General features: G+C 34.0%; 1 protein-coding gene across 2 annotated transcripts; it reads right to left on the reverse strand.

The window, feature by feature from the left end:
- Window positions 1-839: 839 nt before the first annotated feature.
- On the reverse strand, window positions 840-17,983 carry LOC110422395 (uncharacterized). Of its 2 annotated transcripts, XM_021436271.1 has the most exons (11): window positions 17,445-17,983; window positions 16,201-16,969; window positions 14,541-15,159; window positions 13,583-13,754; window positions 12,046-12,406; window positions 11,486-11,563; window positions 10,014-10,124; window positions 8,394-8,745; window positions 5,635-5,860; window positions 2,166-2,387; window positions 840-1,186 (listed from the first exon to the last, which is right to left on the reverse strand). In XM_021436271.1, the coding sequence occupies exons 1-11, from the start codon at window positions 17,954-17,956 to the stop codon at window positions 1,036-1,038; spliced, it is 3,573 nt and encodes a 1,190-aa protein (XP_021291946.1). In that variant the 5' UTR covers window positions 17,957-17,983; the 3' UTR covers window positions 840-1,035. The 2 variants fall into 2 exon arrangements, with proteins under 2 accessions (XP_021291946.1, XP_021291947.1); XM_021436272.1 differs by lacking the exon at window positions 11,486-11,563 and having other exon boundaries at window positions 841-1,186.
- Window positions 17,984-18,212: the final 229 nt, after the last annotated feature.

Genomic DNA, 18,212 nt, shown 5'->3' on the forward strand with positions numbered 1-18,212 from the left:
AAAATATGATGTACAATATCTTGATAACTAGTTCAATAAGAACCTAGCATTATGTAAGATAGCTACCTCAAATCAAGAAGTTGCAAGATTTTAATAAGCAAAATCAAATGCAAGTGCCCTACAAGTGCACCACTTGCCCAAGAAAAAAATAAACAAGAATACAAGATCATGACAGAAATGCTTCAATCCATTAACTCTGATGAAGAGGATAAACAAGAACATGATAAGTCATCTAACAGAACTGTTAACCAAGACCAAGACGAACACTACATACCACTAAGAATGAGCAAAAGAAAAAAAAAGTACCTTTGAAAATATAAAGGCAAAAGTATCCTTGAGACTTGCAAGACATCTTTGAAAAGTAAAAAAGACAAAATTATCTCCTGGAACTTGTAAGGCCTCTCTACAAAGCAAAAACATATCTGAAAAGCAAATGAGACAAAAACACCCTTAGGACTTGCAAGGCATCTTTTGTAAAAAAAAAAAAATTCAACATTTTAATAAATTCTCATAAATTTTTTAAAAGAGTTATTATTGACAAAAAAGAAAACCTATCTACACAAGGCTCCCATTGTATTCTAAACAAAGCAAAAGCTCAAATCGCTTTTAAAAAACTTCTTTGTAAAAACTCTTTTAAAATGAAAATTCTAAACTCTTTTCTTTAAGTTTTTTTTTAAATTTTCTTCTCGTTAAAATTTATTTTAATCTTCTTTTTAAAACAAAATTACCATCCAATGTTCCTGCTATACTTTGTAGTCAAATTTTATTGATCCAGTGATCTTGCAAGCAATCTAATGTATGTGTGTGTGTGTGTATATATATATAGACAAAGAGAGAGAGAGAGAGATTGCTTGTTTGGAATAATACATTTTGCAACTCCTCGAGCCAAGACTGATTGCAATCCTTACTAAATTTGCCATACACCCTTACATTGGAAATAACATTTTCATTACAGTTATTCACATTTTTCATATAATTCCGTACAACATATTTCTTGAGTTACATATTACATCGAGGTCATGCAACCACCAATCATTATCCAAGCTCATCTTGCAGAAGAATCTCGTAAATATCTGTCCTCAGATTCAATTCCTTATCCCTCATGACTTCTTGAAGGTCTGACAGCTCTTTTGCCGTTAGGATGGAGTCTAATTTGAGGAAACCATCAAGCCATAGCTTTTTCGACCTGGGAATTATATGGATCAACGTTAAGATGAGGATTACAAAAAAGTGGAACCTACATCTTAAAAGTTTAAATGTACTAAAAGTTGTGAGGCCCACTAATCCTACTCGAATCTATAGCAATTTTCATACATACAATACATGCAGAATAAGGCTTGAGCATGCACCAATAAGAAATGCTTCCCTTAAAGCCAGGTCAACTAATTAAGTAATGAAGGTTTATTCTATGATGACTGACTATGTCAAAACACGTCAGGTGAGAACAAAGATGCAGCACAAGAGAATCTAAGCAGCTGAAAAGAACTTTATTCCAACTATTCTGAATTCATTGATTCAGAAGTTACCTAAAACATTTAATCCAGCTTCTTGCAGCAATTATCAAACTTCTTTTTCCTCTTAATTATATAATCCTATGCAGATTTCCTATTTATGATGCTTCACCAACTTTTATCATTTCTTCATACAGAACCACTTGTACTAGCCACAAATAGAAATGTTAATATATTTCCAAATAGAAAGCATTTATAATATTTTCCTGATTTTTTTTGAAATGCGGAATTTATTGGCCATTAACCGATAAACCATTGATGGTCTCGAACTGGAGCTGCCAGAGACTTTCATTGGTATGAAAGAAAACCGGTATGGCAAGAAAAGCCAGAACAAAAAGGTTCACACACTGCTTACATAATATTTTCCTGATAACATCAATCCCCTACATCTTAAGCTTATGGTCAAAGTAAAGAAGCCTCTCCATAAGCCTCCTTCTAAACTTCTTTATTTGTTGGTCCTCACTTTTCATTCCAATTTACCACTATTTTAGACTCACAAATTGGAGGAAGTTGCAAATGACTAGCAGGTTAACTGCATTGGTTTGAGATTGTAGTTCATGAAGCTTTGGTCTATGGCCTTCCACATTATAGCCAGTTCTTTCAATCATAAGCAGCCAGTATGGTTTACATAACATCAAGGGAGAAACCACTAACCATGGGCAGGCATGAATAGCACGAAAGAAAGTTCGCCTTGCTGCAGATGGATTGCGCATTATGTTAATCTCATATGAAATGTACCAACGCCAGAGTATAACTGAATTATGCAATTGATCATTGGCTAGTGCCCTCTCAAACAATCCATGGATCCTATGCATGGAGCCCCTCCGACTCATCTCAAATATTAATGCAAAAAGCCAAACAATAACTGATGGTTTCCTGAGAATGTTTACAGAATAACAATGTCACTATAAGTTAAAAGAAATATGGAGAAAATCATGACCCAAATCAATGCAATTTGTTCCAAACCCAAAAGATAACTTGCAACAAATTGCTAAATTTAAAGAAAAAATTCATTCAAAATATCTGGTTAATTCATTTATGTAAAGAGAAATGGAAGGCAAAATATGACTTTTATGACTCATGTATTATGACTGAACAATAGAAATACTCAATCAAAATTAAAAAATATGTACATAAAAATTCACTTAATGAAGCTGGCAGTTCCCAAAGGTAAAAAAGAGAGCCCAGATATGACAATCTCCAACATGAATTACTTCAACTGTTGAGCATACATTTTGATTTTCAATAGCTTTAATAAAGAGCCAATTTCCATTCAAAAACAAGTCCAATTTAAAGGGAAGTAGAATGTCAAAGAAAAGATTTAAAGCTTCTTATTAACATCAGTGTCCAAAAAATTTAACGTAAAAATAAACAGTTAAATGCCCTTACTTAAATGGTTTTTAACATAAGATTTAGCATTGTTTGTCAAAAATAGAGTGACTTTCCCTTCACATGAGTCTATTACTCTATTTACCATTGTTCAACCCATTGATTATGATGATAACAAAACACTCCAAATGATAATTGATGAAGCGGTTAAGGCTTATTTGAGCTAAAATGGAGTCTTCATTATCATCAACTCCAAAAGAACATACTTGAAGGTGAAAAGAACAAAGTTAGTTGGATGAATATGATTGATAAAGAACAAGTTCAACTTAACCAGATAAAGTGTTTTTCTTAATGATTAAGTGCAATTGAGGCAAAAAAGGAAGAAAAACTGAGGGAATAAAACTTAACTAGTTAAATGTTTTTACTTAACTAGTTAAATCTAGACAGAAGCTTAAAAGAAGTATGAGCAACGCACCTCAACCAGTTAAGAGTTTTGGTTTAGTTAAGTGCATATAGGAAGTCTAACTAACTAGTTAAAGGAAGTTACATAACTAGTTACAATTTTAAATTTCAGTTCAGGGTCACTTCTTATCTAGTTAAATTATTTTTGTCAAGTATTCCAGAACAAAACCAAACTGTTGTCATTTCAGAAATGTGACACATCTATAATAGCCATTTCCCTCTCAAATGGCTAAATTTTGAAGACCCACTATAAAAGTGACCACAAAGCGATATCTAAAGTAACTAGAATGTTGAAGGATTAGAGCTGAAAAATCAAATGTTATCTAGTTCTTTATGCTTATGCTCATATTCAGTGTTGTAAGCTTGAACCGTATTGGTGTATACAAACATTTTGAGTGATTAGTTAGACATTCTTTGAGCTGTAAACTTATGAGATTGAATGTGGAAAACAATCTTTGGGATTGTAATTTGGTTTTCTTTGAGTGTAAACTTATGAGATTGAATGTGGAAAACAGTCTTTGGGATTGTAAATTTGGTTTTCTTTGAGTGTAAACTTATGAGATTGAATGTGGAAAACAGTCTTTGGGATTGTAGTTTGGTTTTTCAAACTTCGTTAGCTCCCTTATAAATGTTTTGTGTAGGCTGTTAACTCCACTGGTTTAGTGAAAATTTAGATTGAAAATCCTTGACAAGGGTTGTTGAGGAAGAAAATGAAGGTCAAGCAAACAGAACTACTATTTATCACTTTGCATTGTCTACTCTCAACCCTTCCTTATTTGGTGAACTCTACACCTAATTCATATACTTACTTTTCTTAGGTTTCGTCTTATTTCAGCTTAAAGTTTCAAATTTCTATAGAAGTGCTATTCACCCCCTTTCTAGCACTGCCCACTTAGGATCAACAACCACCAAAACATTTTAAATGCTTACATGGCAAAATCAACATTCTCTATAGATAAGTGTCTTCCCCAATCAACTTTTGCAATATATAAACAAGAAACAATGCCTACACATTGCAAGGTAGATTCCTTTTTATATGATAAATAGATATTGATATGAAATGAAGAAAATAAGTTAGGAGATAATTAATTGATTAATTTCACCTAATATTTTATTTATATAGAGTTTGTATATTTGTTTAAACTAACAAGTACCTAAACCATTCTAAAAATGGAAGCAGATCTGAGTTTTTTGTTACTGTATGCATAAGGTAGAAGAAAATGCTTGGTTATAAATTCAACAACTAATATAAGATTCTTCCCTTTCAAAAAGTTTGCATAATGAAGTTAAAGGGTACTAAAACAAATATCATTTTAAAGATGATGAAAACAACATATATAGATATTTAAGACATTGTAAAATCTTGTCAGTTTCCAACACTTGCATATTATTTACCACCTTCGAAACTGTACTCATCAACAAAAATTATAAAGTAACTCTATTTGAACTTCCACACTTACATAGAGTTTTTGCCTTTACTTTATGACCTAGTCAGCCCACAATTTTTACATACTAAATTTTCCATAAATTTCCTTTAATGATTTTTCTACTTTTGCCTTCTTGGCATTTCCTTCCACTATATATTATCACAAATTTTACACCAAAAGTTCTCAATGCTTGGATTCAATCTTTTAGCAAAAATTAAATTTCAGGAAACTTCAATAATGAAATCTTCTCATTTGTCACTCATTTCATTTTATTTCTCTATCAAGTTTGATCAATTTCCTTAACATTTTCTACTCAAATTCCTGTCAGTTTATAGTTGTGTTTGTTTTGTTTATTTTTCAAAAATTCTTCTGGGCAATGGAAAATGTACTTTATATAAATGATTAAATTGGTGGCGGGAAACCACTCTGGACCTGCCTTGAGTCTCAACAGTTGGAATATTACCACATCAGAAATAAAAGAAAAATAAGAAAGAAGTTGAAAATCAAGGATGAAATTTATAAACTAAAGTACCATACAGAAATAAAAGTAAAAATGAGAATAAATGTTATGTTTTCAAAACTTTATAATGAGTTTGAGCCTTATCCAACTGGGTTTATAATGAGAATAAACCCTCATCATTCCCACCTTTTTTCTTCATTTACCTTATTTAGTCACACGCATAGCATCTGACAAGATTTTCTAGTATAATAATGTTATAGAATATAAACAACGAAAACAGGGAGGACTACTTGTTTACTTCAACAAAGATGGGATCTCCATCCTCTGCACTTCTTCCATTAAATTAAGATAATTTCCTCACAAAATATATAACATATGGCATGTGCTTCCTAAAACTGAAAGCAGGACCTCGAACAGTTTACAGACACAAGGAAGATGATCTTACTTGTGACAGTAGTCATCAAACATCCGCCGCAATTTATTAGGAGTTGTGTAAAGACAGCTGATCTCCACTAACGCATTAAAGAGTTCTGGGCTGGAAGGATATATTTTTAGCCCGTGTGTGACAGACTCCCAAGCTTTGGACAAAGTAAATTGCCCATGATGTCTCTGAAGCATCCTAATATAATAGTTGAATAGGCATTCCAGATGGTAACTTTGGCTTCTTCTTTCTGCAAATCACAAGAATTTAGCCTGTTGCATTAAAGGAACCAGGTAGCACTATCAATCAAATTATAGGGAAAATTTTTTGGTCCAACTGCCTTTGTGAAAAAATATTTTTCCTACAGATTAATATACTTCAAATATTGAATGACATATCACCAGAAGAACACTCCAGCATATAGAAATTGAGATCCCTACTTGCAGGTTTCATGTTTAAATACTAGAAGGAGAGGGGTAAGGTTTCCGGAATGGGCGAGGTTACCTCCCATTATGAAGCTCAAGATCATTTATACCCAAAAAAAAAAATAAAAATTCACATGACATGCAGTACAATTATAGTTGAAACCGGTTGGTATTAGAATCAATACCTCGTTATTAGAATCAATAAATAAACCCATCTTGAACTGCAATACATAGCTAAAACTTGTACCATAAGACCTAGAAAGTCCTTTTTGGGTGGAGACTCCTGCATTACTCTTTTTAACAGATCCTCTGATACATTCATAATTGCCATTCATGTCCACGAGACTCCCATACATGTGAATTATCATGACAGGTGCATTAGATAGTGTTGGATTAAACACTAATGAAAATGAGCCAATAAGTCTTTTTCCTTATACGAAGCAACACTAATGCTATCCTAAGGAAGAATTCTTAACACTAACAAGTGTAAATCTATCGTCCTGTCAAGCATGAGATGCACAACTAAAACTACCATGTCCTCAATAGTAATGGACAAGGCCAATAACTAATATCACTTCACAATCAGAGACTTTGCGAATTGCAAAATCATATTATTCATTAATGATTATACTTACAGCCTGTTTGGTTAGCTGAACAATCAAATTTACAACCCTAAAACCATCAATTTGGACTGAACCACAATCAAATATCTATCAAACCCACTACCGAAATTCACATCAACCCCAAAGAGTATGGTAACCTCGATTCGTTGGTTTGGATGATTATGTTTTAATATTTAAGACAAAAAGGTTGAAATCAAGGGAGATTTGGAGACACTGATGACTGGTTTAGAACAAAAAGATGGGATTGGTTAAAGATGAGAGGAGGCCAAAGGGAAAAAAAATTTAAAGGGCTATAAGTTTGTGCCAACAAGTGCTACCACCAACAATGACAAAAACAGAAAAAGAAAGAGAAGGAAAAAGCAATGATGGGAGAAAGAGCCGCTTGAGAAAGAAACTAAAGTAGAGGCTGTGGGAGAAAGGGAAGCCAAAAAGAGTGAAGGAAGGGAGATCGGGGGAGGGAAAAGAAGTCACCAGCGAAGGGAAAGCGCGGTAGTGGTGGCTGGTCTAGTCTTGGATTAAGAAATTTTGGGGTTTGTGCAAAAGAAGAAAGAGCCTTTGGCTCTTTGGAAATTGTCTTCCATTCTAAAAAGACAAACAAAATGGATGACGATTCCCTTGGTTTTTGGTCTTCCTTTCAGTTGACCATGACAATTTTTGATATCCAAACACCAGAAAATCAGAAAAATGACTTCTAGAAGCCATTTTCCTAATTACAAATGGAGCCTAAACAACTTGATCTTTTCCAACCAAGCCTTGAACAAAGAAATATAGATTTGGATGAATCAGCCCCCAAGAATTCCTCAAAATTCTTCAAATGTCTCCTATAAAACATGCAATCTCAAAAAAACACTCAAGAGAATAATCTCAATTGCAAAATCTCAAGTCACTAGTCTCAATATTCATTTCTCAATATCAAAATAATACTAGTCAAATGCCAAAATCTAAAGTCTAACTAAACCCCTATTTATATGACCTTCAAAATGCTAAATTTAAGGCCACATAAATAATATAAACCCACCTAAATAAATAAAACAAATCCAAACCAGCCCAAATAATAAAAAATCCAGTTTTCTAAATTTACACCTAGCATCTATCATCTGAAAACTTGGATCTCATGCTTATTTGCAAGATTTGCCTAGTCATTTAATTATTAGTCCTGTTTCCAGTGCGGAAGACTTGTTACCTTATAGAGGTACCTTTGAGCCTCCAATATTACCTTAGAGTAATTGACCTGTTTTCTAGGGGTGTCAGTTTCAATTTCAGGAAAAGAAGAAAATTTTAGACTGTATTTCAGATAGGCAGACTATATTTTCCACTTATGGCCCGTCATTTATGACAATATCTTGTTTAGTGGAAACACCAATGATGCGGGATAGCAAGAGGCTAGGATTTATGTGGTTATTTTATCTAAATACTTGAGTAAAACAGGAAATTTAAATCATGACAAGGGAAAAGAAACAAGATCCCTAAACTTCACATCTAGAGTTTCTTGATCACAATTGAGAAGAAAGAAAAGAATCTAAGTTTCATACTCATATAGCATTATTTCAAAAATCATGCAGCTACTTTAGTATTACTTTTCTGGTAACTTCTACAAATAAAAGTTTGTCAAAGAAAAATGTCCATAGAATGGGTAAATAAGCTAATTTACGAAGAAAAGGTAAAGAACCTTGAAGGTGTTAACAGTATTAAAGAATAAAAGGGAAAAAAAAAAAGAAAAAGACATGATGAATACCTGGAAGCACCAATGTAAAAACACCATCTATTATTTCAATACCCGCAGCCCATCCAGCAGTCAACTCTTCAAACAAAGCTGCCGCACAAACTAGGGCAACTGACTGATCATCAACAAAACCTCGCATCCATTTTGATCTTAATGCGCTTATTTTTTCTTTATACCCTTGGCGTGCTCTCAAAAGTTGCAAGCTCGATGGATGACCTTTAAATGGACTGTAAGTCACACCACTTCCTAGGCACGACAGAATATGCATCGCACGTGAAGATGATTCAAAATTATAACCATGATTGTGTCCAAGTTCAGCCTCAGCATACCATAAATATAGAAGAGGAGAATTAGCCTGTAGATCCTGCTCTTATGAATAAGACTATTATTAACATCTTTATATTGAAAGAAGACAAAAGGATTAAATGACTGCATTTTTGCACACAGAAAATGGGTGAAAATTTTCAAAAATTTGTGATGTCAAATCATGTATAATAAACTTCAAGCATTCCTTTTTACATAACGGGGAGGAAAACCAAAGATAGCATTGCTAAAACAAAAAGTTAGATCAGAGAAATAAACAGCTAGAACAGTTTAGAACAGAAAATCATCATAAGTCTACAAAGATCACTGGAAACGAAGATAACTTGAAAAAAAAAAATCAAAGGAACTGAATGAATTTGTGACAGCAAAAAAAGCTAAACTATTTAATTGCCATCAATATAAGCATTTAAATAAAGAAATAAAAACAATTTAATCTCATAAAAGGCGAATACTACTCACTGCTATAGCAAAGCTGTCAACACCAATCTGTCTCCTTATTAAAACAAAATTTAAATTTATTTCATTGTAGCCAATCATATGTACATGGTCTGACGCATAGAAATCAATGGCACTTGTGTAATTCATGTGTTGTGTACTGACTGAGAAGAAAATTTTAATTTCAATGACGTTTTTCAATACTTTTGGTTACTCATCTTGAAAACTATTTAATAAGATATCTTTAACCAAACACTATTGAAATGTTAAGTGTTAAAACCTACTTAATGAATTTAATCAGTATTATTATCATTTGGCTAAATTACTCCTTTGCTTCAACTTTCAATTAAAATTTCAGCACCTCAGTTCCAAGGCATTAGTAACATCATGGGCATTAGTATTGGCAATGGAGGTTATTGTGCAGAACTGCAGGAGCAGTGGTGACTATGGTGGCTACAGTGGCTACTGTTTTGCCATTAACATATACTGGAAATAGGGAGGTGAAAAAATACTGATCCCTGCCACCCTCCTCAATCAGGGATCAACCTTGATCCTTGTCCCTGCCTCCACTCTAAATATTCATACTATATCATTATATATTTACCATATAAAAACATACAATGGGGACAGGGTGCGACAAGCAAGGACGGATCCATAGTGGGGGCAGCTGGGGCAGCTACCCATACTGAGATTTTAAACATCTTTTAAGGTATAGGAAAAAGAACCTCAAAATTATTTTATTCAACTTGTCCCCCCACTACAGATTCTTTTGTCATATTTGCCCTCACTAAATATCCACGGCAAGCAGAATTCCACACCTACAGTGAATATGTTGGGTCAGTAATTCTATTCATCAGAGCATTAAAAACTCACCAATGGAAGCCCAGGAAGTGACAACAATGCCATGTCAAATACTCTCCTGGCGTGATCCATATTCCCATACACAGCCTCTCTACGAGCATAGATTCCACAGAGCAAGAGATCCTACAATAACAAAGTACTAAAATAGATATACTAAAAGCAGAAACCAGAAAAAGAACTCCATATTGCAAGAGCAAATCAAATTACATTTTTGATTTGATTTCTGAAAAATTCAGACATTTGACAAACCAAAGGACTCCAACCATGCCATGAACATGTTAAATTGCTCCCACATTCCTGAACATACTCCGCCATTACTTGCTATTTATTTTAGCAAGCTAGTCTCAATCAGATGCCATGATAATGACAACATATTGTATTTAGGTGACGTTTAGTACTTTACAATGCAATGTGATTACAAGTAATGTGATTGCAAGCAATGTGATTGTAGAAAAGATAACATTGCAGTGTTTTAATATATAAGCAAAGATTGAAATATAGGAAAGATAACATTGCAGCATTTGATTTACAAGTACTTTACTAGGAATGTAATGTCAATTTTCAGAATTACCCCTATTTATTAAAATACAAGTTTAATATACTTGTATTTTTTATTATTAATTTTTATATAATATCATCTCTTAAATATAATTTTAATATCATATATTTTATTTTTATTTTTTATTATAATTTTATATATTTTATTTTCATTTCTTAATATAATTTTCTATATTATATTTCATTTAAATTTCTTTTTCCTTTAAAAGATAATATAAATTTTATTGACAATCACCATGACTACTGAAAATAATAAAAAGACATCCTCGAAATCTATATAAAAAAAAACAAATTATAACATTATAAAATATTTTTAACAAAGTAACAAAGTTGAAGGGCAAAAATGCCTTTAATAACGTTGTAGAATGCAATGCAATCTGATTGCGCTGCAATCTCACATTACAGTGATTTATTGTAAAATAAGCACTACAATGTAATTTAATTGAACACATTGCAAAGAATGTACTCCCACTTCCCTTATACCAAACGCTACCTTATGTTTATTCAATCTTCATTTCATCATTATTTTTGCTACTTGCATTTTGTTATTTGCTTTTGCTTCCAAGGAAATTGCTAAAAAGCAAAAACAAATGCAAATTGGAAAAAGAATCATAATTGATCAAAAATGAATAAACACCTAAAATTTAATACCAATCCAAACATAACCATTATACATAAAAGTAAAAGCATGCATTTTGTTCTCTAGAATAATTACAGTGTTCTTTTTTATTATTCAAAGATATTATTCGCTTTCATAACAAAAAAGTCTAACAAAAGCATTAAACCAACGGAGTCTTAATACACCAAAATGTGAAAACAAGAAAAGGACAAAGAAAAGATCATGAATAATTTGAAGCAAAAGCATCTTATCCTTTTTTTTTTTTATGGTATATATGGGAGTTACAAGGGAGAGTAAGGATTCCAACCTTGCACCCAAGAAATGTAATAATCACTAGGCCAAGCTGAATTGTTGTAAAATCATCCCATCCGATAAGTAGAAAAAGCTTAAAAAAGATATTTTCCTATAATCAATAAAACAACAGAAGAAATCTAAATTTGCATCACTACATAAACTAACATGACACAAACATTCAATGGTGGATAAAGACTAAATATACCACTATGCACCGTAAACTTTTAGCAACCTAAGGATATGTTCAAACAAAAGAAAAAACTGGAGAAACAATTGAAAGAACTTGGAAGCAAACTTGTATTCTATCACCCAAGTGAAAGAACTCAAATGAAAACTTGTTATTCTATCACCAACTGTATTATTTCTTTCCCAATGACAGAAAAAAATACAAAGACACTTCACAGAGAACATCACTATTGCTGCTGAATTAATGGAAACTATCTAAAATATTCACTATGAGCGTATTATCAGTTGCAACAAAAAGAAATCATGCATTTCATGATAATAAATTAAAAATTTCTGCCAAAGGAGTTACAAGATCCCCTTTAGACAGGTTGAACAAATAAAAAATACCTGCCGATCACATTTTAGAAGGTGCTTTGCCAAAGCCTGACATGGGGTGACTGAACAGCTAGATGAGTTCATTTTTGTTACGAAGAGTTCTTCTGCCAAAAGAGTAGCTTCTTCCAATATATGATTACGGGGAAAGGCAGTTAAGCAAAGTAATGCAGCATTGCGAAGAAATTTCATCATTTCAGTCCTCTGAGGGATGCCTCTTGCACTGTCCCAAAGGAATTCCAAACCAAATTGACCAGATTTATTCTGTAATTTGGTCAAGTCATCATGCATTCTTCTCATATTTTCCCCAATACAACCTGGTAGCTCCTCCAGGCCAAGAATTTTCTCAGTCCAACTGGAACTGTTGGTACAAACCCTAGAAAGAAAAAGAGAGAGAGAGAGAGAGAGCAAGGTTGCTGTAAATGACTTATTCATTTAAACCTGAAAATGTTAATATATCCTTACTAACACATTAACACGGTGTTACAAGTTTGCACTCTCCTGCAGCCATCCTTTCTAAACAACCTAAAACCAGGTCACTCTTGATTTTGAACAAAAAAATAACCCTAATATGAAGCATCATGCATTGACAAGCTAAAACAAAAGAATATAGTAGTGGCCCATTAAGCGCTCATACAAAAAATCAGCCATCTTTAAATACCAGAAATATGCATCTTCAGGTAACTTTTTCACATGGAAAGCATCTTGAGTAAAAATTCTGACCATTGACAGCATCCAAAACAGAGAAAATTATTGCAAATGAGTGTTTTCTGTGTAAGTCAACAGCATAATCAGTTTTCTTTCTGGGTAAAATCATTTTCTTCCTTCAAAGAATTTGAATATTCGTAATTCAAATATTTTAACTAAATTAGAGGTTCTAGGATACAAATTCGAAGTGAATCCATTTTTGGAAAGTTGTCAAAGCAGACTAGATAATCACATATACCTAAAAAACCAATAAGTACTGTCAGATTCAAACAAGTCTAAAAAAAATTGGCAATATTGAGAAATTTCAACCTAACTGAATCAATGCACAGTGCTGCTCAATTCTAATTACAAGAACAATCAACTCATACTATTTTCCTCTAGCAATACAAGCCTACACATTACACAAGCACTCTTTCATAAATGCATCAAAAAGTGGTTATCATCCATAGATTATGCTACCTTTACCATGTGGGGATCCAGTCAAATCAAATTAATTACCTGTTTGTATAAGATCACCAGTAACAAGCTATAACTACTGTTAGTCATTCTTCAAGCCTAAGCATACCATAATTCTATCATATAAACCAAACAGAAAATTAAGAGAGCATGTGAAGACTGAGATAAACCATCATCTGCCTACATATTTTCCAGCATCATACGTAAGAACCAAATTTTAAATATTTGTTTTGTGTGTACATGAGTATGTGTGCATGTTACAAAAACAGACAAAAAGGACAAGATGGTGGAGAGTTTATCACAGAACAGTGATGAAACAAAACAAAAAAGGACAGATTTGACACAAGAGCGCATCAAATTATTCAAAGGTGAATAAGGCGAAACTTACCAAGAGGAGATTTTCCCACCATAAAAATCAATGAACTGGAATACTAGAGATAAGCGAGCCTCTGCTGAGCTCAAAGAGAACAAGTATTCACTTACGTCTTCATATAATATCTCTCTCATAAGCTGTCCATCCACTTCTTCATTGGGTGTCCCATGAATTGAAGTAACTGCACCTGTTTTATACCAGCAAATTAACTACGTATGAATAGTTGCTCCAGATAATTGCAAATCATAATGTGAAAAAATATACTTACACATTACAAAAATAATACGACAAAATATGTAAAAATCTTGCATCTCAAAATAACAGAGATTAAATACTGTAGGAATAGGGACATATTAACAACAAAATATAAGCTTTTATATCCATATACCATAAATATTATATTTTTCCTAAAACAAAACAAATTCTTTAAAAAATGTAAAACTAATTACAAAGTAATAACAAAACAGACCCAAAGGAAAGCAGATCCTTAGTCCTAAATATACAGTCCAGATGACAAGTGAGGTTTCTTTGTCATTATAAATCAGAATAAATCAAAACAAAAAATGATGTCAAAAGAACAAGAACAAGATATAATATCCTAGAAAGTACAAATATAAATAAAAACTAGAGCAGCCAAAAGCTATAAACTTAGAGGCTCTCCACATATTTCCAGAAAAAATTAGAATTGACATAAGCTCTGATAGTAAGTTAAGAGTGGAGAGTACATATAGACAAGCCCAAGTTGAAAAATTTGAGATTGATGCTTGCATGATAAGTCATTTTACCAGAAAAATATATAAGTGTACCCTTTCCATATAAAATAAAAATATGATGTAAACCTCATATACGTCCACAAGTATCCAAACATAGCCCACTTGGAGTAAGGTAGAGGAGTGCACACAAATATGTACATACATACCTACATACATACACACATACATATATATCTATATATATAGAGAGAGAGAGAGACCAGGTTTTGCACGAACAGGCATCCATTGATCAGAGTCCCTTGCTGACTCTTCTTCTGACCACCTAGCCCATGTCAAAGTGTCTTTAACCTCGGCACTGGCCCCAGCATCAACATCAATGCCCAACTGTTTCAGCAAAGCTTCAGTATCATCTTCTTGCTTAATATCTTCATTCTCAATTTCCTCATCAAACTCCTCAGCTGTCACATCATTGTTAGCAATATTTTCAATATTTGTGCTAGTTTTCTTACTTTTGGACAATGGTTCTGACCAGCCAGTCCAACCACCCTCATCATTCTTATCTAAACCCTCCTCTTTCATAACTCTCTGCCTATTTTCTTCTTCTTTTTCCAACCACATCGACCAACCAAGGGCCCCTTCTTCCCCAACTCGTGCATCATCACTATCCCAGAAGTGCTTAAATAGTCTCTGCTTACCATGCTCATTTAAGAATAGAGAAGGGCAAAACAAACTAAATTCAATTTCAGCTTGAAATAAAGCAGTGGCCAACTCCTGGTGCCCAGTCTGCCACTCAAATCTACAGAGGGAAAGAAATATATCGACCAGACCAAGCTCCAGATGGACCATAGCAGAGTCAGGACGTTTACTTGTTTGATGAATCTGCATCAAAGTGACCGTGCATAAAAACCAAGATAAAGAAACTTGTCTTATTTTGAATTAGTTTCTTGCAATATCAAAGTCCATAAAATGTAAAAGCCAGGAAAAGACTGGAAAATGAATGCTGATTAAAGATATCTAATTCATATCAACTAATAGTATCAACAAACGCATGAACAACAAAGAACTAACAAACAAGCCACTGTTATTTTTATGGGCTCCACACATGACATTAAATCCAGATGAGTATTCCCAAACTTCGACAATTGGTACAATATTTCAAGGTTAAATCAGTTCATAGCAGAGTCATTAATGAAGGATTCTCTGGAGTTATAGGCCCTTCTGCAAAGTGACGATTTTTCAAGGCACATTCTTATCGAGGACATTTTGGTGATTTGTATCAGTTTGGAGCTTGCTGATAGTTGATAGGTTCCTTTCTAGGTTCATGCTTGCCCTCTAAACCATTATCAAGGCAATTTAAGTTTGAAAGATATCAGAGGCCTAATTCTAGAGGTATGAACCAACATAGAAAGTGATTCAAGTTTGAACACATTTTACGCAAATGATGTAGTCATGGAGGGGCAACTTTTTTATGACATTTATTATGCAATTTAGCCAATCAGAAGCTTTCACCTCCAAGGACAAACTTGTTCTGTCATGCAATTTCTAGAAATGAAGGTTACTCTGGTAACCTATTCAAGGAAAGATATAAACTCCTAGTCATCAACTTATGAGTTCTGCTAATAGGCATTGGTATCAATACTCAGGACCGAGTAATGAATTATTATTTTGTACTAAATCAGGCATCAACTTGCATTATCTGCTCAAAAGAAATGACAGAGTTATAACATCACATGACCAAATCAGCAAACTTAGCAATCATAAATGCAATGCTGGACATAAAACTTGACACAATACATAATCGAGGCATTACTTGACAGCAGTTAAATAAAAAACAATAGAAAATCAATCACAAAGAGAATATCATTCATATTACAACCAGAAGAAATAAAGTAAAAAACTAAAATGCACTAAATTAAGAACCTGCCTAAACTGCTTGCTGAAGGTAGCAGATAGAGCTTGGATTGCATGTGCATACATTTTTCTCATATCTGAAACCTTAAATCTGGAGAACTCCCCTTGAACAACATGCAAGAATTCTTTCCACAACACATAACTGCCTGAATGCTGCCTAAGTATGCTTTGCCATCTCCCAACTAACACGTCAGTATTATCCCTTTTTTGATAGGCCTTCATAAGACAGAGCAAGAGTTGTTCATTATCCGGATTAAGCTCAGTTGCCTTCTCAAGTATGCTAATCTTCTTTTCAAGAGTCTGTAGGCGAACACCTTTCTGTCGTTGCATACTGGCAACCTTGTCCTGGAACTCTGCAAAAGCTAGCCATGCTTTTTCATCATGAGGATGCTCCCTAGTCAATTTGTTGAATTCCCGTGTTTTGCGTAGCACTTCATCCTCCCAGGATTCTTCAATAATTGAATTGTTTGAGATTGAACTTTCATCATCAAGTTGATCTGATGATTGACTATCTGATAAAGGAATGAAATCAGCAGGAACAAAATGTGAAGAATTTTTGGGGGCAAAAAGGCGAAGGCGCTTTAAGTTGTTATGGCGCTCGAGGGCAGCATTGTTGGGAGACCAGTATCGACCAGCAGACTTTAGTTTAGTATCCAGGGCATCAATATCAGCATCCTTATCAAATGTTGAAGCCCTCTGAGTCCAACGGTACAACCCTTGGGATAAAAATGCAGATAATTGTTGAGGGCTATAAAGTTTATAGCGTGGAACATCCATCCTGCAATAGAAAATGATGGAAAACCAAATGTTAAATGTTTCAGATTTGGCAGTTTGGTCGTTAGGGGAATCAAGGCAAGTCTTAAAACACTTAGCTACTTTTTCATCAAATTTTTCTCTGACATTACACAGCGAAAACAAGTCCAACAGGGAGAAGCAGAATCAATACGAAATTCAACAATGAAAAGCCAAATTTGCCGGAGAGAATTAAGGTAATATCAGATTTTCAATTTATGCGACCTGTACTTTGATTCCTAAAACAAAAGGTGAATTTTGGACAAAATATAAACAATACTGTTGAAGAATTGAGATTACAAATGCAGTAAAAAATTTTCAAGACAAGATACATAATTTTACATAGCAAGTATAGAGCAGTTATATAAGCACGTAATTAAAGTAAGAACTGGTACTGCATTTCCCATAGCAAGAGACGGAGCCTAACAAAACGAGAGAAGGAATGAAGAGAGATAGAGAACCGGTAGAGAGAGCCGTAGGCCAAGTTATCATGATCTGGATGAGAATCAAAGTAATAATCTTTAGCATGAATGGATTTGGAATCACCAAGTTCTTTCAACATCCTTCGCTTCTTATTCCTCTTCTTACTCTTTTTCTTATTCTTTTGTCTCTCGTCGTACTTTTCTCCATCAGAATCAGAATCTTCCTCATCGTCTTCTTCTTCCTCAAGTAGCTCATAAGAATGGTAATTCTTCTGCTGCTGTTGTTGCTTTCCTCCTCCATCTTCATCTTCACCTTCATCTTCCTCCTCTACGTTCAGGGCGCGGGGAAGGGAGGAAACGGCGTCGTTAATGAGGGAAAGGTCGCTGGTGAAGCTAGGGTTGCAAAGCCATTCAGGGCCGCTCGCAGTAGCAGCTGTAGTAGCAGTAACAGAGGCAGCGGCAGCGCCGGCGGCAGGAAAGAGAGGGAAGAGAGAGGGCCTTGGGTCTTGTGGGTTTTGTTGGTCGTCCATTGCGTTTGCGTTTCCATCCATTTTTCGTATCTACCCCCTCACCGCCGCTTGTATACATTTTCTAATTTTCCTCATGAAAACGATGTCTTTATGGCCGAGCGCACGTGGAGCAAAACTGACCCGCACTTGTGACCCAGTTGGACTCGTTTACCCGAACCCCAACCCGAACTAATTTGATATAAAACATCAACAAATTGAACAACTCCTGCACGAACTCCGATCAACTCGACCAACAAATTAACAAAATTAATAAAGATAAATAAGAATATATATGCAC

This window comes from Theobroma umbraticum, unplaced genomic scaffold (genome assembly GCF_002168275.2).
Source record: "Theobroma umbraticum cultivar Fairchild unplaced genomic scaffold, ASM216827v3 scaffold_146.0, whole genome shotgun sequence".
NCBI lineage: Eukaryota > Viridiplantae > Streptophyta > Magnoliopsida > Malvales > Malvaceae > Theobroma > Theobroma umbraticum.